Below are 20,222 nucleotides of genomic sequence, written 5' to 3'. Positions count from 1 at the left end.
ACACGGAGCTGCTCCCGGGCCCCTTGGCACCGGGCTCTGCGCCGAGCCCCGTCCCGCCGTGCCGACAGCAGGGACCTTCGTTAGGTCCCGATGTCACACTTGTCCCGTGTCTGGGATGGGGACAGAGGCACGCCAAGGGCGCTCCCACTTCGCTCCTTAGGGTTTGGCATGACCCAGAGCAGTCCCCGGTGGGGACGGAGACCTGTGGGGACAGCCACATGCCCAGCACGTGGCACTGGGTGACCCCACGGGAGCAACCCCAGGGCCAGACGCAATCGGAGAGGTTCCCATCGCCGGCACGATCCTGGGCAGAACCTCCTGGCTCCTTCCCCAGCGGTGCCTCGGGGGTACCTCAGTCCTCTGCACCGCGGGGCCAGAGGGGCTGGGAGGTCTGTGCGTGACGGTGGCGATGCTAATCAGGGCCCGGGAAAAACGAAGCAGACAGAGAAGAGCTCCCAGCACTGGTGCTTCTCACCATTTATGGCAGAATTTGGCCGCCGTCTGGGCTGCTGGTCCCCACTGCACCAGGACAGGGGTGGCACCGCAGGCTGGGTGACACCAGCTGGTGGCCAGATGACTCTGCGCAGAGGCAAACCCAGCTCTACACCACTGGCACATCCCGGGGCTGCGGGGGTCCCCTGGAGCTTCCCGGGGGTCCCAAGCCAGCTCAGAGGGCCACACAGCACGGGCGCTTCTCCATCTGCGCCGGGGCCATGATCTCCGGGTTCTCGCTGGCAAGCGACACCGTGTTGCTTTGGCTGCTCCTCTGCTTCTGCTTCTGCACTTTGTGGAAGATCTCTGCAAAACAAGAGGTGCCCGGGGGCGGGGGGGGGGGGGTCTGCATGTCAGCCAAGGGCCCCCCAGGGAAGCAAGGAGAGCTTCGAGCCTCCAGCCGCCGTTGCTCGCCCTCCGCCCCACCGCTTGGCGTCTCGGGGAACTCTCCTTCCCCTTTACGCAGCGGAAGGGATGAGTTGAGGGGTGACAAGGGAGCAGCTCCCCCAAGTTGCAGCCCTGCAGCGCCTGGGGAACACCCTGCGCTGAGGCAATTTCCTCTTGCCCAACCTGGGATTAGGGCTTCATCCCCCATGCTGGGGCTGGCAGCTCGCCGGGCCAGGCTGGCTCAGCACGGCACGGCTCGGCACGGCACACCTCGCCGCGCTCCTGCCCCGATGCTGCCGGCTGCTGTTCCTGGAGAGGTGCTCCTGGCCGAGCATCACCCTTCTCCATCCCCGTCCCCCCCACCGGGTCCCCCTGGCCGGTTCAGCAGGGTGCTGGAGATGTTGAGTCAGGAGCCCAGGACAACAGGAAGGGGGACCAGGGATTACAGGGGGAGCTCCCAGGGCTTCGGGGATGCCAGGGGCCGTGAGAACAAAGCCATGGGGCGCGGAGAGCGAAACGCCCAGCACGAAAGGCCGGAAACCAAACCAGCCAGAAAGACAACACCGAAACCAGCCCCGGAGAGCTCACGTGGAGCGGGGCAGAGGAGAGACGCGCTGCGCATCCTCTGCCCGGCCCTGCGTCCCCGGTAGGGAACCCCGTGATGCCCCGGCACCCCGCTGCACCGCGGCACTGGCGCATGTACCCTTCAGGATGGTCTCGAACGCCTGCTCGACGTTGGTGGAGTCCAGCGCCGAGGTCTCGACAAACAGCAGCCCATTGTTGTCTGCAACGAGAGGAGCCCCCCCGAGACGATGCAGACCCCGGCGAGGGCACGGCTCCATTTCCGAGCCCCTTCAGAGGCGTTCGGGTGCCCCGCATTGGTGCGGGTCCTGCTACCAGGGAGGTCCCCAAGCCCCCAGCCCTGTGGCAGGGTGCCAGCCCGTACCCGCAAACATTTTCGCCTCCTCCATGGGCACCTCCCGAGCCTGCGCAAGGTCGGTCTTGTTCCCCACCAGCATGACGACGATACTAGCCTCGGCGTGGTCGTACAGCTCCTTCAGCCAGCGGTCCACCACATCGTACGTCTGGTGCTTGGTGATGTCAAAGACGACCAGGGCACCCACAGCCCCCCGGTAATACCTACGGGAGAACCTCACCATCACCCCATGCTCCAGACACCCCCCGCAGCATCCTCACCCGTGGGGCTCAACTACCCAGGTACCACGGGGAGCCCTGATTTCGGGCGTCCCATCCTTACGCAGAGGTGATGGCGCGGTACCGCTCCAGCCCAGCCGTGTCCCAGATCTGAGCCTTCACCGCGGCGTCTCCCACCATGATGGTGCGGGTGGAGAACTCCACGCCGATGGTGGTGCGGCTGTCGTGGTTGAACTCATTGCGGGTGAAGCGGGAGAGCAGGTTGGTTTTGCCCACTCCGGACTCCCCGATCAGGACGACTGCAGAAGGAAAGGAGAAAGCCCACGGGAGCTGTCAGGGAGGGGAGAGGGCTGCTCCAAGACACTTCACACCGATTCAAACCACCTTTCTGACCTGAGCCAGACCAGCCAGTGGCTCGTTGCCTTGGCAGTGCGGCAGCCAGACCCCCCCAGCTGCCGGCACAGGGTGCACGGGCATCCCTCGTGGCCTGCTGGCACCAGACCTGGGCACGGAGGACGGGCAGGCACGTGCGTATAACACCCAGCGTGGCCATTCCTCCGGCAAACGGGGCTCCTGTCCCCATGTCACGAGCTCTCAGCCCCTCGAGCGCTGCTGAGCCACCTCAGCTGAGCCCCCCCCCATGCTCCCCATCTGCTGGCGTGGCCCCAGCGCTGTTCGGCGGGGGCCGGGGGGGGGTGTAACAGCTACCAGGCTCTGGGCAGCAGGAGCAGGGTGAGGATGCCGGCAAGCCCCGGGTCACCCTGCTGCGGTGGGCACACCACGACCCGGCCATCTCCCCGTGCCCCAGGGAAGCACCGAGGTCCAGTGGGGTCCGGCTGGTAGCACTCAGCAGAGACGCAGGACACCGGGGTCCCGTGCCTGTGGAACTCGAGCTGGGGGGCATGAGGCTGTGCCCGTGTTCCTCCAGCCCAGGTTTGACCCCCACGTCCTCTACGTGTGCCACCAGCCAGGTCACCGCAGCAGAAGGACTTTTAAACGCCTGCCGCTCTCGAGGGTTAATGGACTCGCACGACATTTATGTCACGCTCAGCCCCAGCCCTCTCAGCCCCCACCGGTGTCGCACGTGTGCAGCCACGGGGTCTCCCCGTGCCTCTGCAGACCCTGGTGCCATTCGCCACCCCTGACCTTGCTGCCATCAGCTGGGGACATGGCCAAGGTTGGTGCCTGCTCCCTGTTCCCCTGCCCCTGGTCAGAGCTGCAGCCAGGGGTCAACAGCACCCCAGCTCAGCACCCGGCAGCGCTTGGGAGAAGACATCCCAATTCCCCCCCTTGTGGCCTCTCGCTCCATGCCTTTTGGGGAGGGGGGTTGGCTTTGAGCCCCGGACTCACCCTTGAAGACAAAGTTATAATCCTCCTCGGCGCTGCCCATGTCGCCCCAGCTGCCACCCGCCCTCGCCGGGGCTGCCGCCGCCTGGTTTCCTCCTTCCCGCTGCGAAACTTCGAGCGGACGGCGCAGCAGGGTGGGCCGGGCTCCGAGAGGCACCGAGGGAGGCGACGGAGGGGGACAAAGGTTCCTCTCTGCCGGGGAGCGAGCGGGGTGCAGGGGAGCCAGCGGGGTCTGGAGGAACCACGCCAAGGCCGGCTGGGTTGGCGGTGCAGCTCGGCGGGTTGACTCAAGGGGTGGGACGGGGCGTCGCAGCGCAGGTTGGGCAGGTTAGTGTCACCCTTGGGACCGTCACGGGGCGGCCAGAGGAGGAGGAGGAGGAGGAGCCGGGGCCTGATCCTGGCTGCTGAGGCCCTGGTAGGCTGCAGCGTGGGGCAGAGCGAGCAAGCAGGGCCAGCAGCAGAACCCCCAGCTCAGCCCGGCTTCGAGCGGGCGCGAACGCGTTTCCTCGCCTCTGCTGCCATCGTGTGAAAGTTGGGGAGAGCAGGGAAGGGAAGGAGCCCCCGCCACCCCCATGCAACCGGGCAGGGGGGGGGGGCTCAGCTCTCTTACACCCCCTCCCCCTTGACCCGAGCCCCTCACAGCCCCTGCCCTGTTTTTCCCCAGGGCCACAGCCCCTTGCAGAGCTACGGGCAGCCCCAAAGCACCGGCCGGGCGTGCGTTACCCCCCCGCCCAGCTCCTCCTTTTATTCCCAAGAGACACAAAAAGACACAAGCATCAGACACGCTTTTATTTCCCCCCCACCCCCCCCCCCCGCCCCACTGCTTTTTGTTTCCCCCACCTCATTTTTAAAGGCCACACCAAAGCAGCACCAAGACGCCCAACGGGGCCCTTCACCCCCCACCCACGCCGGTGACGGCGTCGAAGCGAACGGCCTTTGCCCGGCAGCCCCTCCGAAGCCCTCCCGGTGGCTCAGGATGCGGCCACCTGCGTGAGCGGCTCCTCCAGGTACTGGACCAGCGCCTGCGCCTGCGAGGGGAGAGCGGCGTGAGCGGGGGCGAGGTGGATTTGGCAACCCGCGCGTTACACCGCCCACGTGGGCTTTTCTTTTCATGGATATTTCATTTTCGAGCCTTAAAAAGGTGTGGGGAGGTGCCGGGGCTGGCAGGGCAGAGAGGAGGCTCTGCAAGGAGGAAAGAGGTGTCCCAGGCACGGCAGCTTCCTCCACCATGCCCATCCTCATCCTCCCTCAGCAGCTCTTTCCCACCCCACAGTGGGGACGCAGCCCTGGGGTCCCCCCCCCGCCCCGGCCCCCTCCCCACCAGCATTACCTTGGCCTTCAGCATCCCAAATCCAACCGTCTCCTTGGCGTACATACAGAGCAGCAGGTTCGCCACCCGCGTGATGGCCACTCGCCCCTCCTGCCCAGGGAGAAACAGCACCCGTCGCACACCCCCGGCTCGGCAGGGACCACCCGGGGGACCCCTAGAGCCGCGGCAGTTCCCTGGGTCCCCAGGGAGGGGAGGGCAGCCCCCCAGCCCCACGTACCATGCAGTCCATGAGGATGAATTTGAGGTTGTCCTCGTTGAAGGCCTGGTGCCCGTTCTTGTCGTAGGCCACCCAGATGTTGCTGGCGATGGCCGCCGTGACCCTGGCATCAGTGTCCCCGTAGCCCGAGTAGGCAAGCAAGGACCCCTCGTTGTTCAGCAGCCTGGAGGCAAGACGGGGGGTGGCGAAGTGGTGCCTCTAAAACCAGTTGGGGCACCAAACTCCACTACAGCACCAGAGGGCAGAGCAAAGGGCACCCCCCGCCCAGCACCGACCCCCCAGGTTTGCAGGGGCTTTCGGCCAGGGGGGGGGACACGACTCCAGAGCCAGGAAGGGCTGGGGTGGCCCCAGTCCCGCGTGGGGCTGCGGTGGCTGCGTGTGCTGCAGCAGCAGGACCTGCTGCAAACTGGGCACGAGGCTGGTGACAAGCACCGTGCATGGCCCAGCACCCTGCTAGAGCCCAGCACCCTGCATGCCCCCAGCACTCTGCATGCCCCCAGCACCCTGCATGCCCCCAGCACCCTGCTCGGGCCCAGCACCCTGCTCGGGCCCAGCACCCTGCTCGGGCCCAGCACCCTGCATGGCCCCAGCACCCTGCATGGCCCCAGCACCCTGCATGGCCCCAGCACCCTGCTCGGGCCCTGCACCCTGCTCAGCCCAGCACCCTGCATGGCCCCAGCACCCTGCATGGCCCCAGCACCCTGCATGGCCCCAGCACCCTGCATGGCCCCAGCACCCTGCATGGCCCCAGCACCCTGCTCGGGCCCTGCACCCTGCTCAGCCCAGCACCCTGCATGGCCCCAGCACCCTGCATGGCCCCAGCACCCTGCATGGCCCCAGCACCCTGCTCGGGCCCTGCACCCTGCTCAGCCCAGCACCCTGCATGGCCCCAGCACCCTGTCCAGCCCAGCATCCTGCATGACCCCAGCACCCTGCTCAGCCCAGCACCCTGCATGGCCCCAGCACCCTGTCCAGCCCAGCACCCTGCATGGCCCCAGCACCCTGCATGGCCCCAGCACCCTGCATGGCCCCAGCACCCTGTCCAGCCCAGCACCCTGCATGGCCCCAGCACCCTGCTCAGGACACAGCACCCTGCATGGCCCCAGCACCCTGTCCAGCCCAGCACCCTGCTCGGGCCCAGCACCCTGCACGGCCCCTTGCAGGACCCCTCACCCCCACCCCCACCCCCCCCCCACCCCCCCCGGAGGGGCATTTCCAGGCCAAGGGGGGAAGGAAGCAATTCCTCTCAGGAGAATCATCCGGCGCTGGGCCGGAGCCTGCAGCCCCCAGCGCAGCAGGGCCGGGGGAAGCCGCCCCTCGCCCCCGGCCCCTACTCACAGGGTGCTCTGGACCCCCCCGGTGTTGGCCTGGCTCAGCACCTGCGTCAGGGCTTTGGGGCGCAGCATGGCCGCGGCCGCCCCGCTGCTCGCCCGGCGATGGCGGGGAAGGGCGGGCCAGGCCTCCCCCCCTCAGCGGGGAGAGGGCGGCCATGTTCGGCCCAGGGCACGCTGGGACTTGTAGTCCCTGTAGCAGGGAGGCCGTGCGGCCTGGTGCGGGGGGCCCTGTCCCCCAGGGGCCCCCCCGGGAGGGCTCCGGCTGCTCAGGAGGTGCAGGACAGCCCGGCCCGGGGTGGGGGTGGGGGCCGGGACGGACCCGACACCCCCAAACCCTGCAAGCCCCGCGGTTGGCAGCGGCTCCGTGCTCCCAGGCCCGGCGGAAAGGCCACGGCATGGCGGGCGTTCCCCACAGGGAGCCCGAGGGGGGGGGGGGGCGGTCCGGCAAAAATGGAGCCGTTAGAGCGGCTGTAGCAAAGGGAGGGGGGAGGCCCAGCGGCCCTGGGTGAGGGGTGGGGGGGGGGGGGGCGGCAGGACGGATCGAGCTAAGGAGGGGATCGGGCCGGGAGCGAGATAATGGGGGGGCAACATGGATCCAGCTAAGGAGAGGGGACGTCAGGATGGATTTGGGTCCTGGAGGGGTGCGAACTGATCCCAGTTAATAAAAGGGGGGGTGTGTGTGTGTGCACACTGATCCCCGCTAGTTGGGGGGGTGCAGACTGAGCCTAGCTAATAAAAGGGGGGGTGCAGACTGAACCCAGTTAACAAGGGGGGGGGTGCAGACCGAAACTGGCTAATAATGGGGGGGTGCAGAGTGAACCCAGCTAATAACGGGGGGCACAGACTGAACCCAGCTAACAAGGTGGGGGTGCAGACTGAACTCAGCTAATAAGGGGGGGGGGGGTGTGTGTGCAAACTGAACCCAGGTAACAAGAGGGGGATGCAGAGCGAACCCAGCTAATAAGGGGGGTGGGGGCTGTGCAGAGTGAACCCAGCTAATAATGGGGGGGTGCAGAGTGAACCCAGCTAATAATGGAGGGGGTGCAGAGTGAACCCAGCTAGTAACGGGGATGCAGACTGAACCCAGCTAATAATGGGGGGGGGGGGGGGAGTGCAGAGTGAACCCAGCTAGTAAAGGGGGTGCAGACTGAACCCAGTTAATAATGGGGGGGGAGGGGGGAGTGCAGAGTGAACCCAGCTAGTAAAGGGGGTGCAGACTGAACCCAGTTAATAAGGCGGGGACGTGCAGGCTGAACCCAGCTAACAAGGGGCTGCTATAAGGCACCGGGGGGGGTGCCGGCGAGGCAGGCAAGCAGCCGCCCCCGCGTTGACCCCTCTTTCACCACCCCCCTCCCCGCCCCTTTAAGCCCCCCGCGCCCGCGGCGCTGCAGCTCCCCGCCGGGCCGCCAGAGGGCGGTAGCGACGGGGAGGGGGGGGGGGGGGGGGGGGCCGGGGCGCCGCTCTCGCGCGGCGGCGGAGGCGCGCGCCGCCTTTCTCTGGTGGCGGCCCGGGCTGGCGGGGCGGGCGGCGAAGATGGCGGAGCCGAGCGGCGGCGGCGGGCCCGGCCCCGGCGGGGAGGGCGAGGCGGGGCTGGGCGGCCCCGGCGGGGCTCTTATCCGCGTCACGGTGAAGACCCCCAAGGACAAGGAGGAGATCGTCATTGCGGACGGCGCCTCCGTGCGCGAGGTGGGGGCGGGGGCGGGCCTGGGGGGGGGTGTGGAGGGGCTGGGGGACGACGACGACGACGACGACGACTGGCTTGGGGGTGAGGGGCTGAGGGGACCTAGGGGCGGGGGGTGGGTGTGACGGGCTGGGGTGCGGGGCTTTTTGGGGAGGGACCTGGCTGGGGGGGGGGGGGAGGGCGGGGGGGAAGGACTTTTGAGGGGGAATGAGGGAGCCGGCGGCCCTGAGAAGTGGGGGGACACGGCACTGGGTTGGAGGTGAGGGCTAGAGGGACTTGAGGGACTTTTGGGGACCTGGCTGCGGGTTGGGGGGGGGGGGGGGGCACCCCAGGCCTTTGGGGCCTTGCGGGAGCCAGGCTTTGAGGGAGCTGGGTGTAGCACCCAGGGCAGGTGCTTGGGGGCGGGGGGTGTGTGTGGGGGGGGTGTTGGAGTGGGGAGCTGACATTTGGGATGGGGACAGTCCCGGGGAGGGGCGGGGGGGGGGGGGGGGGAGATGGTCCTGGGGGTAATCGGTGGGGAGGGTTCGTGGGTGTCGAAACCAGGGCGTTGTTGGGGGGTGGGGTGGGGGTGAGGGGCTTGGAGAGTGGCTTTGTGGGGAGCGGTGGTGGGGAAGGGAGCTTTGGGGTGGATGGTGGCTGTGGGGAGAGGGGTGGGAAGGATCGGGGGGGGGGGGGGGCTGGGGGGCTCGCCCCGTGGGCTGGGCTGCCCGGGGAGCCGGAGGGAAGGTGTTCCCTGAGCGGTTGGTCCGCGAAGGGCGCTGCGATGGGGCGGAGTGGCTTTGGGGGCAGAGTGGCTTTGGGGGGGCTGCCTGTGGGGAGGCAGCTGGGTGCTGTGGGGTGGGTCTGGACACCGGGAGGCAGATCCCTCGGGCCAGAGGAGAGGAGCCGGGCCAGCCTTTGGCTCTAAGGTCGGATGGAGCGGAGGAAAGGGAACATCGGCCCACGCGTGGGGTGTGGGGGTCTGCCCCTGCGAGGGAGCGTCACGGGGCGCCGTGGCACGGGGCGAGCGGGAGGGAGCTGGGGTTTACAAGGACTGGCTCAAGCCCTGTCCGTGTGGCCGTGCCCGCTGGGGCCAGGTGTCATCGACACGGCTCTCCCCATCCTGGCTTGCTGCCCGCTTTGGTCTGGGGCGTAGGGCACGAGGTTGTGGTGTGAGGGACCTGGCGGGGATCTCTGGTGGGCAGGGGCTGTGGGATGCGTAGCCCTCCTGCTCCTTCCCGCTCGGCTCCTGAGAGCCCGTCGGTTGCAAGCGGGATGTCACGACGGCTTTGTGCAGAGGAGGGCACGAAGCTTTGCGGCCGGGATGACCCGAGGCTCAGGGCTGCGCTCTCTGGGCGTTGTTTTTGAGGGTTTTGGTGCGAAGGCCGCGAGCTCCTCTGGGACAGGTGCGCGCTTCTCTTTCCCTCCTGGCCTTTCCCTCTGAATTTCCTGTAGTTTGTGGCTTCCAAATGCAAGTATTTTTTGTTCCTCGCAAATTGGGAATGCCCCAGCTGGGGCAGCAATGACAATCTTATTGGCAGGTGTTAATCCCACCCCATCACAGAGGAAAGAAGAGGTGTCCGTGTTATGTGGCGTGGCACGCTCGTAGGGAATTCAGCTGCAGAAATAGGAGTTGGAGAAGACCTAGTTTATTTCCATTGGCTGATAAAGGATTGTTCCCTTTTCCATAGAGCTCTGTCCTGTATTAAATCAGAGTTGGGCTTTCCTTAGGAAAAAAAAAATCAAATGAGCAGAGACAAAAACAGTTCAGTCATTCAGAGGATAAATGGTCTATTTGGATTAGACCTAAGAGACACTTGATCTTGCTTTGGAAGCCTTCAGCTCTTCTTGAGGTAATTGCTCTGTTCTTTCTGAAATTTACTCCGCGTTTTGTAAGCGTAGAGCTTGTCTTTTTTGGTTTTTTGTTTTTCCCTTAACGCCTGGGACATCCTCAGCAGCTGGTGACCGAATTGGTACCTGCATGGGCTCCGTTTGGGTGAGGTTCTGAAGGACTGTCAGTTCCTTATGCTGTTTGCATAGTGGATGTGATATCTGGAGTATTAGCTTTAAATTTCTGGCCTCGGTCCTTTGCCTGAAAAATGCTTTTGTTTGTTTTTCAGTTCAAAGAAGAGATTTCCAGGCGGTTTAAAGCCAAACAGGATCAGCTGGTTCTGATCTTTGCTGGGAAGATCCTGAAGGATGGAGACACGTTGAATCAACACGGGATCAAAGATGGGCTGACTGTGCACTTGGTCATTAAGACTCCGCAGAAGTAAGAAACTCTTTGGTCTCATGGGGCTGAGGGTGAACGGGTGATGCCAGTAAACGGTAGTGGAGCATTTCTGCCCGGCAATCTGCCGGAGAATTCTTCCCCAGGTTCTCTCCCTGCCGTGGCTTTGCCGTGCAGCGGTGGGGTTTATCGCTCGGCCTGTCCTTTCCCTGGGTTCCACAGCTGTGTAAGTTGGTGGCGGGTACCTGAGGGGACTGACTCTTCTTTAGCACAACTCGTGTATGTGTCTTGGTGTATTTTGAGCCTTTATAATTTAGGAATCTTGAAAGAACCCATCGGAGCTTGATACCAGTTCTAACAAAGATGAGCTGCTCTCAACAGAAATTACTTTCCCGATGAATTCTTGTCGAAGTTGAAACTAATACCCCGTTTTTCTTTCGCTTTCTGTCATATGCTCTGCTCTAAGCCTGTGCTCGTGCTCTCCCAGGTGCCCTGGGAGACGCGCCGTGCGTGCAGGGCACGGTCTTAGGGCAGAGCAGCGTGGCTGCCTGGGCGGGTGCAGACAGGTGGGTGCTCTGCCCCGGTGGGAACCTGCGGGGGCTCGGGCCCTATGACCACGGGCACGCAGCAGTAGCTCAAGTACCGGACTGGGGGCACCCCCGTGGCAGCTCCCCGCTTGGCCGTGACTCACTGGTGTCCATCTGCACCGTGTGGCTGAGAAAGGGCCGCAGGATCGACCGCAAGGGTGAGGCTTTTCCCAGCGCTGTCCCGTGGAGCGGTGGGCGCAGGAGGTGCCAGGGAGCAGCCGCTGGGCTTCAGGCGCAGCCACGTCGTGTGGAGCTCTCGCTCCCCCGTCGCGGCCGTTTCCTTGGGCTCCTGCTGCGCTCGGATCGGGCTCCCGGGGAACCGACGGGGCCGCGGCTCTTTGTGCGGTTGTGCTGTCCCCTGGGAGAGCTGCCTTTACTGGCTTAGGCAAGATTAGTGCTTTTTCTTGGGTTTTTTCCCCCCCCTGCTTTTCTTACAAAGACAAGCGGGTGTATTGTCAGCTTCTGCAGGAGGCCTCTCTTTCTCTGGATTCTGCACCTCCAGGTAGCCTTACAGCCTGCTGCTGTTTACCACCGTCTCCGCAGCAAATTGCGGTACTTGTGAACCATTTCAAAGGGTAAACGAGAGCTGTCCTGGGTCGCTCATTTTTTTTTTCCCCTGCTAATAGTCACAGATAAGTGCTTACTGAAGACATGACAGCCTCTTCCTGTGCTGAGAGAAACCCGAGTGACCTTCCTCCAGCTTCCTTCTTCCTTTTTTGTTCAGCTTCCTATTTGCTTTGTTTCCCCAGTCTCTGCCTCCCTCTTAGTGGCGGCTGGTTTTCGGCAGCAGTCAGGTGAGTCTGGGAAGTGGACAGAGACCTTCTGGTTTGATTTTTAAAGTCCTGGAGTAAGAGTGAAAAAGGAAGGACAGTTAAAGAAAGGAATCATCCTTGGTTTGGAAAAAAAAAACAATCAGGAAATCATCCTTATTTACTTGTCAGTGGCATAATAGCATCATTTGAGGCGAGTAAAGTGAATTTTGTGGTCTAACTTCATGTGAAATCTCTTCAGCACTAGTCCAGGACTCACTGTCATGACTGCAGGTGCTTCAGATAAGCTTTCAATGTTCTCTTTCAAATGCCTATAAAAATCCTGAGGAGGAACTGTGATGACAAGGTACTAGCTTGGGTTGGTTTACTCAAGAAAGCTGATGTCCAGCTTGTGGCCTACGGCCCAATATCTGCATGTGTGTCGTAAAAGAAGCTCTAATCAACTTGTGTTGGACAGAGGAGCCTTGCATGCAAGGTACAACCAGTGGCAGAGATGTGAGTTCACAGCCAAGCTGGCCAGAAACCTTCTGGAGCTTCACGGGACAGATGCTAGCTGCCCCGTGCCTCAGTTTCCCTGTCTGCAGAGTAATGCCGATACTTAACTTTTGTCCCCAGGAGCGCTGGTAGGAATATTGGGCGCATGGGAGGATTTGCAGAAAAGCAGATTCTTGTTTACCCCATGCACTAGCCCTGCTGTAACCTCCTGTGGTTTCTGTGGGAGCAGCAGGAGGATTTTCCTGTTTGGAGCAAACTCATTGCTCAAGGATATAGCTGAGGTAAATAGTTCAGCGTGATTCAAGGAAGAGCAAGATACAACTCGGGGTAGGATCAGTCAAGCCCCGTCGTGTGGGCCAGGCTGAAATGTCAGGGGCTGTTACATGTCAGGATGGGAGGCAAGATTCCAGCAGCTGGGAGCAGAGCTGTGCAGGCAGGAGTGGAAGCAGCCAGGGCTGGCCGCTGTGGGGACAGCGGGGAGGCCCTGTCCCGTGTCCCCCCGCCGAGCACTCCGCTCACCGTTCCTGCACCTCGGGAGTTTTTAACGCCGCCTTTTGTTCCTTCGCAGGGTCCAAGATTCGACATCTGCTGCTTCTGCCCCCAACGCTGCTTCTGCCCCCGCTGCAACTCCTGCTTCTCCCGCTGCTCCGTCTCAGCCTTCCACATCCAGCAGCGCCGGTTCTGATGCGGGGAGCGGCAGCAGACGGAGCAGCGGGTCGGGGACCGTGGGAGGTCCCGGAGATGGAGGCCCGAATAGTGCTACATCCATCCTGTGTAAGTGACGGCTGTGAGGTGACAGGAAAGAAGAATTTCCTAGGATTAGAGCAAGGGATTGGGGTTCTTGACTCGTGGGGTTGTCTCTGCTTGCCGAAGGCTTGGCGCCAGCGTTTCCCTGCTCAGGATAACGCCAAAGCCCTTGGTGAGGCAGGCGTAGGGGGTGTCCTCCCTCAGAGCTGGCTGCTGGGGGAATGTGGGGTACCCCTAGGTCAGCACAGGCACAGTTCAGCTGCTGCTCCTCTTTTTGGAGCTGCTGCCAGTCACTGACTCACGCCTCTCTCTCCCCGTGTGTTGTTCCCTCTCCAGCTGGCTTTGGCGGCATCACTGGGCTGGGCAACCTTGGGATGGGCTCTGCCAACTTCATGGAGCTGCAGCAGCAGATGCAGCGGCAGCTGATGTCCAACCCAGAGATGCTTTCGCAGATCATGGAGAATCCCTTGGTGCAGAACATGATGTCTAACCCTGACCTCATGAGACAGATGATCATGGCCAATCCCCAGATGCAGCAGCTCATGGAGCGAAATCCAGAGATCAGCCACATGCTGAATAACCCGGAGCTCATGAGGCAGGTGAGTCAGCACGCCAGGGCCTGTTTAAAGCATGTTCAGGAGCATCTTTGTGGACCAGCTTCAGTGTCTGCTCTCCAGAGGGAGTGTGCGAATGCCAGATCAGTGAATTCAGAGATCTCTTCCTTCCTGCTGCGAGCTCCCCGCAAACAGATGGTGGTCTTGAGTTATGTGAATACCGAGCGCTCAACCCACATACTTGCAACTCTTCTCTCCCTTTCAGGGCTGTTGAATCCGTCGTGTGTTGGGCAAAAAAAAAGGATGCTGGGATCATCCTAGCGTGCTGCGTGCGAGGCTACTGTGTTCTGGTTCAGGAGTGGGGGTGAAAGCGGTCACGGAGAAGTGAGGCTACTGCAAAAGCTTTTTATTTCTCTCTGTTTCTCTTGATGAAGTATAGACTAGAGCTGTACAGTCAGTATTTTAGTACCTCTGTCAGCAGAGAGCACTAGCCATAGGCCGGGATCCTAGAGGTCTCGATGTTCTGTACAATCCCAGAACAGAGGGGACCTGTGCTCTGGAGGACTGGCTGGCTGCAAGACCGAAGGTTCATCGGAAGGGAAGCGTGAGGAATGAGTGAGAGCCTGAGTGTTCAATAGCCCTTGACAGGACTCTGCTGTTCCCCCAGGAAGACTTGTCAGGAGGTCTTACTGGGTTGTTGCTGAATGAGCCTAGTTTCCATCTGCTTCTCGGTTATCTTTCAACTGCGTCGGCCTTACGTGAAATTCCTGAGCTGCAGGACTTAAATTGTGAATGATTCGTACTTGAGCAGCTCCTCAAATGAGATGTGGATGTTCCTTGTGCAGGGGAGACCCTTCAGAAGCCTGGCGAGGGTGAATTTCTTGGGTTTCTTGAAATGGGAAGGATCCAGTGTCTTCCACCTTCTCAGTTTTTGAATGCAGTCCATCTACTTTGAGTGGGAACATATGGGTGTTAAATGTTTGGATGTCCTGATACTGCTTAGAAACAAAACAATCTCATCCAGCTGAATTGAGGTTGAGAAGGAAGAGAGCTGAGCAAGGATGGGAGGAGCCAGGATCCCTGGGCTCTCTTTGCTTGGATAAATGATCTCTCTGCTCTCTGGCTGTGAAACGGGTTTAATTATACTCTTTCTTCTGGGAGCTGAGATTTAACTCTTTCAGTGCTTGGCTGGTGGATCAACAGAATACCACTGGGCTGCTAACCAGTCTCTTGATCCACTCCGCTCTCCCCTTGCGCACGTGGGCTTGAGCTTTCCGCGTTTTCCTCCTTCTCCCAGACGATGGAATTGGCTCGTAACCCTGCCATGATGCAGGAGATGATGCGGAACCAGGACCGAGCTTTGAGTAACCTCGAGAGCATTCCAGGAGGATACAACGCCCTGCGCCGGATGTACACGGACATCCAGGAGCCCATGTTCAGCGCAGCCAGGGAGCAGGTATTGCCTGCGTTCCTCTAAGTGGGGGGGTAGCGTGCCGAGCCACGGGAAAGGGGGTCCCTCCTTGACCCCCCCCCCCCGTGCTGACCGGGGACAGCCTGCCCAAAGCACGGCTGTCCGTCCCCTCCCGCTCTGGGTGCAGCCACCAGCAGGAGAACCTCGCGCGGTGGCAGCTCGGTGTGTCTGAGCAGGGGCCTGCCCTTGGGCCTCGCCCCTCGGGCCTCGCCCCTCGCCCCTCGCGCCTCGGGCCTCTCCCCTTGCCCCTCACCCCTCGCCCCTTGGGCCTCGCCCCTTGGGCCTCGCCCCTCGCCCCTTGGGCCTCGCCCCTCGGGCCTCGCCCCTTGCCCCTCACCCCTTGCCCCTTGGGCCTCGCCCCTCGCCCCTTGGGCCTCGGGCCTCTCCCCTTGCCCCTCGCCCCTCGGGCCTCGCCCCTTGCCCCTCGGGCCTCGCCCCTTGCCCCTCGGGCCTCGCCCCTTGCCCCTCACCCCTCGCCCCGTCGGCCTCCGGGCAGGCTGGATGCCGGCCATCGCTGAGGTGAAGGCCCCACGGCTTCGTTAGCGCAGCCCTCTGCTCCCAGCCCGGCTCGCTCTGTTAGCTCAAGCCTGACGCCTTTGGATTGGAGCTGGCTGGGATCCAGCTGGCTTGATGCACAGGAGGAGGGAGCGCAGGTCTGTCTGCAAAAAAGGCTCTGCAGACGTACTCCAGTCTAGCATTACCTACTGGTATGTCCGGGTGCTGGTTTTACATGGATGTTTTGAAGCCTTGCCTTTGGGAGCCAAAGGGGGGGGGTTGTGGCCGCTCTTGAGCCTGGTCTTTTTTCTGAGCAAGGTGTGTTGCAGATGACAGATTTCTCAGGAGGCACATTCTGGCCGTGGGTTTAGCAAATTCTGGACCTGGCTGAACACGATGGGCCGTTCCCTAGCTTGGACAGTGGTGGGGTTAGTCGGACGTTCTCTGCTGGGGCTAATTATGGCTGTTTCTTTTTGGTGGTTTTTTCTTTTTCCCTAGTTTGGCAACAATCCTTTCTCTTCCTTGACGGGGAATTCTGATAGCTCAAGCTCTCAGCCTTTGCGGACAGAGAACAGGGAGCCGTTACCGAACCCCTGGAGCCCCACGCCCCCGGCTTCCCAGAGCCAGGCACCCAGCAGCGAAGGGAGCACTGGCTCGGCAACCACCCAAAGCACACCGACTGTATCCAACCCCTTTGGGCTGAATGCTGCTAGCATCGGGGCTGGTACGTAAGCGAGAGAGGAACCAGAGGGTGCTGCTGACTGAATGGGTCACCCAGGCTTCCCTGGAGGGTGCTTCCCTCTGGGATTTGAGGGCCTGGGCCGTGGCTGCTCTCCAGAGGAAGGATTCTAGCCCCGTTGCAAGTGGGTTATTTCTGGTGTGCCTGGCGGAGGGTTACTTTGGGAGCTCTGATGTCCCTGCAGCCCTCGAGAGCACGGGAGGGCGGCAAGCAAAGCGCTACCGTGGAAGTCCACGGCGATACTCCCTGTTGGCCAGCGCGTGAAGTGAAGGCGTTGTGGTTACCTGTCGTGTTGCAGTTCAGGCATTGCAGCACTGTAAGGGGTTTTTTCCTTTCGTCTTCTCTTCCCTTTCCCCTTGCAGGCATGTTTAACAGCCCAGAGATGCAAGGACTCCTGCAGCAGATTTCCGAAAACCCTCAGCTGATGCAGAACATGATCTCTGCCCCTTACATGCGGAGCATGATGCAAACTCTGGCCCAGAACCCGGACTTTGCAGCACAGGTAAAAGTGTGGCGGTTGCCTTCAGTTGTCAGACAGACCGTGAGGACGATGCTTGTGAGACCGGTCTGCTTCCGTAGTTGGAGTTCCCCTTGCAGAAACCAGAGTGAAGAGAGAGAGTTTTCCTGTATTTCTCAAGGGTGTGAAGGCAGTCGCAGGACTGAACCCTGTGTCTTAGCAGAGCCCCTAACAAAAAAGGTGGCTTTCAAGGGGACGTGGGAATGGCCCTTCTCTTTGCCCGTGGCCAAGTGGCCCTGTTCAACGCTGCTGCCAGGAACTGAGCTGTCCTGTTTCGATCCCCGTTAGCGGGGCAACACGTTGAAAGCCCAGGGAGGGAGTCAGGGGCATGACTGACTGGTTCTTCGTGGCTTAGTTACGTAGGGTTTAACAGCCAGTGGCAGCAACCCTCTGACCCTACCTATGTGTGCTGTCTCTTGCTAGATCATGGTAAATGTCCCCCTCTTTGCTGGGAATCCACAGCTTCAAGAACAGCTCCGCCTTCAGCTCCCTGTCTTCCTGCAGCAGGTAAAGGCCCCTGTCTGGCCCTGTGCTGCTCTCAGCCCCGGGGCTCCCGAGCTTTTTTCCACCCTCTGTAGGAAAGGGAGTAGGAAGCATGTGGGCTCGGGTGGTTTGGGCTGTGAAAGGAAGAGGTGTGCGAGGGGAGAGAGAGAGAGAGAGAGAGAGAGAAAGGCAGAGCTTGTTTAGGTGAGGCAATGGGAATGAAGTCATCTAAATCACCTAAAGGTGGACTTCCAATGAGGCTCGTTAAGCTACGTGAAAACCCCTGTGCGGGCAGCCTCTCCCTGTAATGAGTTTACAAAAATTAAACCAGCTAATTGTGCTAGAGCAGCTGGGTCACTCGGGTAAATCAAATCAAATGGCTTTAATTCCAAAGGCATGTGCCCCCCTCCCAGTTCTAATCTGATTCACCCAGTACGTTTAGGAAACTTGATCGAAACGCTACCAGTATCTCTGTAGATGAGACCTGAAGGAGGAACCAGGCTCGCGGGTTCGCTCTGGCTGCGGGGCGAGAGGTGCAGCTCCTCGCTGGTGGCTGTTCCGCTTGGAAAGCTCGGGTGGGTCTGTGGCTGCCGCAGCTCTCGCTGTTTGGTACCGCTGGGTCTTTCTGCCTTTGTTCCCAGATGCAGAACCCAGACTCCCTCTCCATTCTCACCAACCCCCGCGCCATGCAGGCGCTCCTCCAGATCCAGCAGGGACTCCAGACGCTGCAAACGGAGGCCCCAGGACTAGTGCCAAGGTAACGAGCGCTGTAGAGTGAGTTTCTGCAGGCAGAGCTGACACGTTGGGGTGCCAGCAGGCAGGCTGGCTGTTGATTCATCGAGGAGATCGGCTTAGGGCGCTGTCGTGGGGTCTTCTGCGTGTGTGTGCCCGCAGGCCTCGGTGAGCTCCAGATAATTAGCGCTTTCTGCTTGTTTGTACTTCACACGGGAAGCCCTTGACCCTTTCTTTTTTTTTTTTTTTTTGGAGAAAGGGTTTGGAAACCCCTTGGTCCCTCCCCCATCTTTTGTTCGCCGTATTCGCTATCGGCTGAACTCGAGAATTTTATCTCTGGAGAGCAGCGCGGGATGCACAGCCACGAGGTTGGGTGGGCGCGTGGGGGCAGAGCGGTCTGCCGGCAGCCCTCGGGCCTCCTGCTCTCTGGCAGCGTGGGTCACGTTCGGTCTCTGCGGTTCCTTTCAGGCCTGGGCCTCTCTGGGGGTTGCTTACTCCGCGTGTGACCGGGGTACAAATGCGGGCGGTTTCGTTTGCAAAGCTCTCCTGGAGCAAGGGCCTCAGTGAGGGCCAGCCTGGCAGAGCGGCTGGTTCCCAGCTCTCGGGGCACGGAGGGGGGGTGGGGGGGTGGGGGGACACCCAGAAGCGCCAGCTTGCCTCTGAGCACGCCCTGCCTTCCTCTGCAGCCTCGGCTCCTTCGGCATGCCTCGAATGCCCCCGTCCTCCACAGGAGGAAGCACAATCCCGGAGAACCCCGTTCCCTCCGCTTCGACGCCGGCCAGTGCCTCTCCAGCTGGGGCTGGGAACCCCCAGCAGCAGCTCATGCAGCAGATGATCCAGCTGCTGGCCGGAGGAAGCTCTCAAGTACGTAACGCCCGGCCGCAGGCTGATACCGCTTCTCGGGAGGGGGTGGGGGCCGTCTCCAGGGTGAGCTAGAGGCTGTCCCGATCCCACCCCGCTGGGGGGCTGTGGTCCCCAACGATTTGCTCTTGGCTACGGGGCTGAGTTCGGTGTCTCAGGCTGGCTCCTTCTTCGGGGTGTAGCCACCCTTGGCGCAGGTTGGAAGCTCAGAGCGCCGGGGGGATCCTCCTCCCAGCGCCGCTGCCACCGTAGCTACCGAACTGGGAGCGGCTGCGCGGGGCGTGGGGGCCGTGCCGGAGCCCGCGGCCGTGTGGGGAGGCGGGGAACGTCGCGGCACGAGCCTGGAGCGTCTCAGTACGCCTGAAGCTGAGCTCGGGGTCCCTCCTCGGCCATCGTTGCTGCCCGTGTTGGATGTTAACCTCTGCTGTCTGACTCTGAAGGTCTTTGTCCTTTCCGTCTGTAGGCGCAGAGTCCTGAAGTGCGATTCCAACAGCAGCTGGAGCAGCTGAACGCCATGGGCTTCATTAACCGTGAGGCCAACCTCCAGGCACTTATTGCCACTGGTGGGGATATCAATGCAGCTATTGAGAGACTGCTGGGCTCCCAGCCTTCCTAAACTCTTGTCATGCTGCCCCACAGACGTCAGCACATGCATCCATACACATGCACAGGGGGATCTTTCAGGAAAGCCCACCATCATTTTCATACCTGACAGCTGTCCATGTATTTAAAACAAAAAGATACAGCTTAACCCCTGACCTTCCTACTAAGTTAAGATTTCATGTTGAAATGCTCTTTAACTGGCTTGTATGTGGATTCCAGTTCTCATCGTGGCCACAGAGACTTCAGATGTGTATTTTTTCCTAAATATGCCCTCTGTCTCAGACACTCTTCTCTCTCTCTCTAGATGGTAGAGGCGATACTTCTAGTTACTTACCTGAATGATTGTGTTTTGAGTAGCTTGATTTTAACTGTACATGATTCCCTCCCCTAGCCCTCCTTTCAGGCAAATATTTAAAACTTGAGCCAAGTTTGGGTTTTGGTTCTTTCGCCCAGCATCTTATTGGGAATGGATCAAAAGAGGAAACAAAAAAAAGAAAAAAAAAAGAAAAAATTGAAATGATCTGGGCATTTCTGATGTCATTTGTCTTAATCTCCCATTGGATGAACGGAGCCTGTGTCCCTTGCACGCAGGTGCCTCTGATCTCCTGGTAGAGGGTTCATGTGCATGAAAACTGCGTTTGAAGCATGGCCTCTTTGTGCTCTCGGGGTGGTGTAAAGGAGCCTGGATGCCTTCGGGGATCGGGCTTGCTGTTCTCGAGGCGAAAGGGCCGTGCAGGAGAACGTGGCTGAGAGGGGTGTTTCTGCCCGAGCAGTTTAGTTCTTGCGCAGTGGCGTCGGGGGGGGGGGGGGGGGGGGGTTGTTGACTCTTGTGCTCAGTCGGCTCATTGCTGGAAGTGTAAAAACAACAACAACAAAAAGAAAGGAAATTGAAAAATAAGGTAAACGATCTTTTCGCTTCACTGGAAAATGTCGAAATTCATGTCCTTCCCGGTTTAGGTCCATCCTCCATCCCCCCCCCCCCCCCCCTACCCCCGGCCCCGATTTTGGTGTGTTTG

The 20,222-nt window shown here is 61.0% G+C and overlaps 3 protein-coding genes across 4 annotated transcripts; 1 reads left to right on the top strand and 2 right to left on the bottom strand.

Moving 5' to 3' along the window:
- Positions 1 to 667: 667 nt before the first annotated feature.
- RAB25 (RAB25, member RAS oncogene family) lies at positions 668 to 3,424 on the bottom strand. Its single transcript, XM_086478394.1, has 5 exons — positions 3,385 to 3,424; positions 2,138 to 2,333; positions 1,826 to 2,019; positions 1,583 to 1,663; positions 668 to 798 (listed from the first exon to the last, which is right to left on the bottom strand). Exons 1-5 carry the CDS (start codon positions 3,422 to 3,424, stop codon positions 668 to 670), a joined length of 642 nt encoding a protein of 213 aa, XP_086334520.1.
- Positions 3,425 to 4,222: 798 nt separating this feature from the next.
- LAMTOR2 (late endosomal/lysosomal adaptor, MAPK and MTOR activator 2) lies at positions 4,223 to 6,351 on the bottom strand. 2 transcript variants are annotated; one of them, XM_086478400.1, is made up of 4 exons: positions 6,267 to 6,351; positions 4,929 to 5,091; positions 4,712 to 4,801; positions 4,223 to 4,409 (listed from the first exon to the last, which is right to left on the bottom strand). In XM_086478400.1, the coding sequence occupies exons 1-4, from the start codon at positions 6,332 to 6,334 to the stop codon at positions 4,353 to 4,355; spliced, it is 378 nt and encodes a 125-aa protein (XP_086334526.1). In that variant the 5' UTR covers positions 6,335 to 6,351; the 3' UTR covers positions 4,223 to 4,352. The 2 variants fall into 2 exon arrangements, with proteins under 2 accessions (XP_086334526.1, XP_086334527.1); XM_086478401.1 differs by lacking the exon at positions 4,712 to 4,801.
- A 1,438-nt stretch (positions 6,352 to 7,789) lies between these two features.
- Positions 7,790 to 19,702, top strand: UBQLN4 (ubiquilin 4). The gene is made up of 11 exons (XM_086478363.1): positions 7,790 to 7,948; positions 10,043 to 10,194; positions 12,573 to 12,778; positions 13,088 to 13,350; positions 14,603 to 14,761; positions 15,770 to 15,995; positions 16,373 to 16,512; positions 16,951 to 17,034; positions 17,652 to 17,767; positions 18,429 to 18,606; positions 19,067 to 19,702. The coding sequence occupies exons 1-11, from the start codon at positions 7,796 to 7,798 to the stop codon at positions 19,217 to 19,219; spliced, it is 1,830 nt and encodes a 609-aa protein (XP_086334489.1). The 5' UTR covers positions 7,790 to 7,795; the 3' UTR covers positions 19,220 to 19,702.
- The last annotated feature ends 520 nt before the right edge of the window (positions 19,703 to 20,222 follow it).

This window comes from Leptosomus discolor, chromosome 26 (assembly GCF_034619465.1).
Source record: "Leptosomus discolor isolate bLepDis1 chromosome 26, bLepDis1.hap2, whole genome shotgun sequence".
NCBI classification, from domain to species: Eukaryota; Metazoa; Chordata; class Aves; order Leptosomiformes; family Leptosomidae; genus Leptosomus; species Leptosomus discolor.
This window is presented reverse-complemented; position numbering and strand designations above follow the sequence as displayed.

What these genes read in the sequence shown, in the direction of transcription:
- RAB25 (XM_086478394.1), bottom strand. Translation starts at nt 3,424, where the DNA reads ATGGGCAGCGCCGAGGAGGATTATAACTTTGTCTTCAAGG. An exon ending in TTATAACTTTGTCTTCAAGG is followed by an intron (nt 2,334 to 3,384) that starts GTGAGTCCGGGG and finishes TTCCTTCTGCAG; the next exon opens with TCGTCCTGATCGGGGAGTCC. An exon ending in GGAGGCGAAAATGTTTGCGG is followed by an intron (nt 1,664 to 1,825) that starts GTACGGGCTGGC and finishes CTCTCGTTGCAG; the next exon opens with ACAACAATGGGCTGCTGTTT.
- LAMTOR2 (XM_086478400.1), bottom strand. Translation starts at nt 6,334, where the DNA reads ATGCTGCGCCCCAAAGCCCTGACGCAGGTGCTGAGCCAGGCCAACACC. An exon ending in GGGGGGGTCCAGAGCACCCT is followed by an intron (nt 5,092 to 6,266) that starts GTGAGTAGGGGC and finishes TCTTGCCTCCAG; the next exon opens with GCTGCTGAACAACGAGGGGT. An exon ending in TTGGGATGCTGAAGGCCAAG is followed by an intron (nt 4,410 to 4,711) that starts GTAATGCTGGTG and finishes CTCCCCTCGCAG; the next exon opens with GCGCAGGCGCTGGTCCAGTA.
- UBQLN4 (XM_086478363.1), top strand. Translation starts at nt 7,796, where the DNA reads ATGGCGGAGCCGAGCGGCGGCGGCGGGCCCGGCCCCGGCGGGGAGGGC. An exon ending in TAGTGCTACATCCATCCTGT is followed by an intron (nt 12,779 to 13,087) that starts GTAAGTGACGGC and finishes TTCCCTCTCCAG; the next exon opens with CTGGCTTTGGCGGCATCACT. An exon ending in TCAGCGCAGCCAGGGAGCAG is followed by an intron (nt 14,762 to 15,769) that starts GTATTGCCTGCG and finishes CTTTTTCCCTAG; the next exon opens with TTTGGCAACAATCCTTTCTC.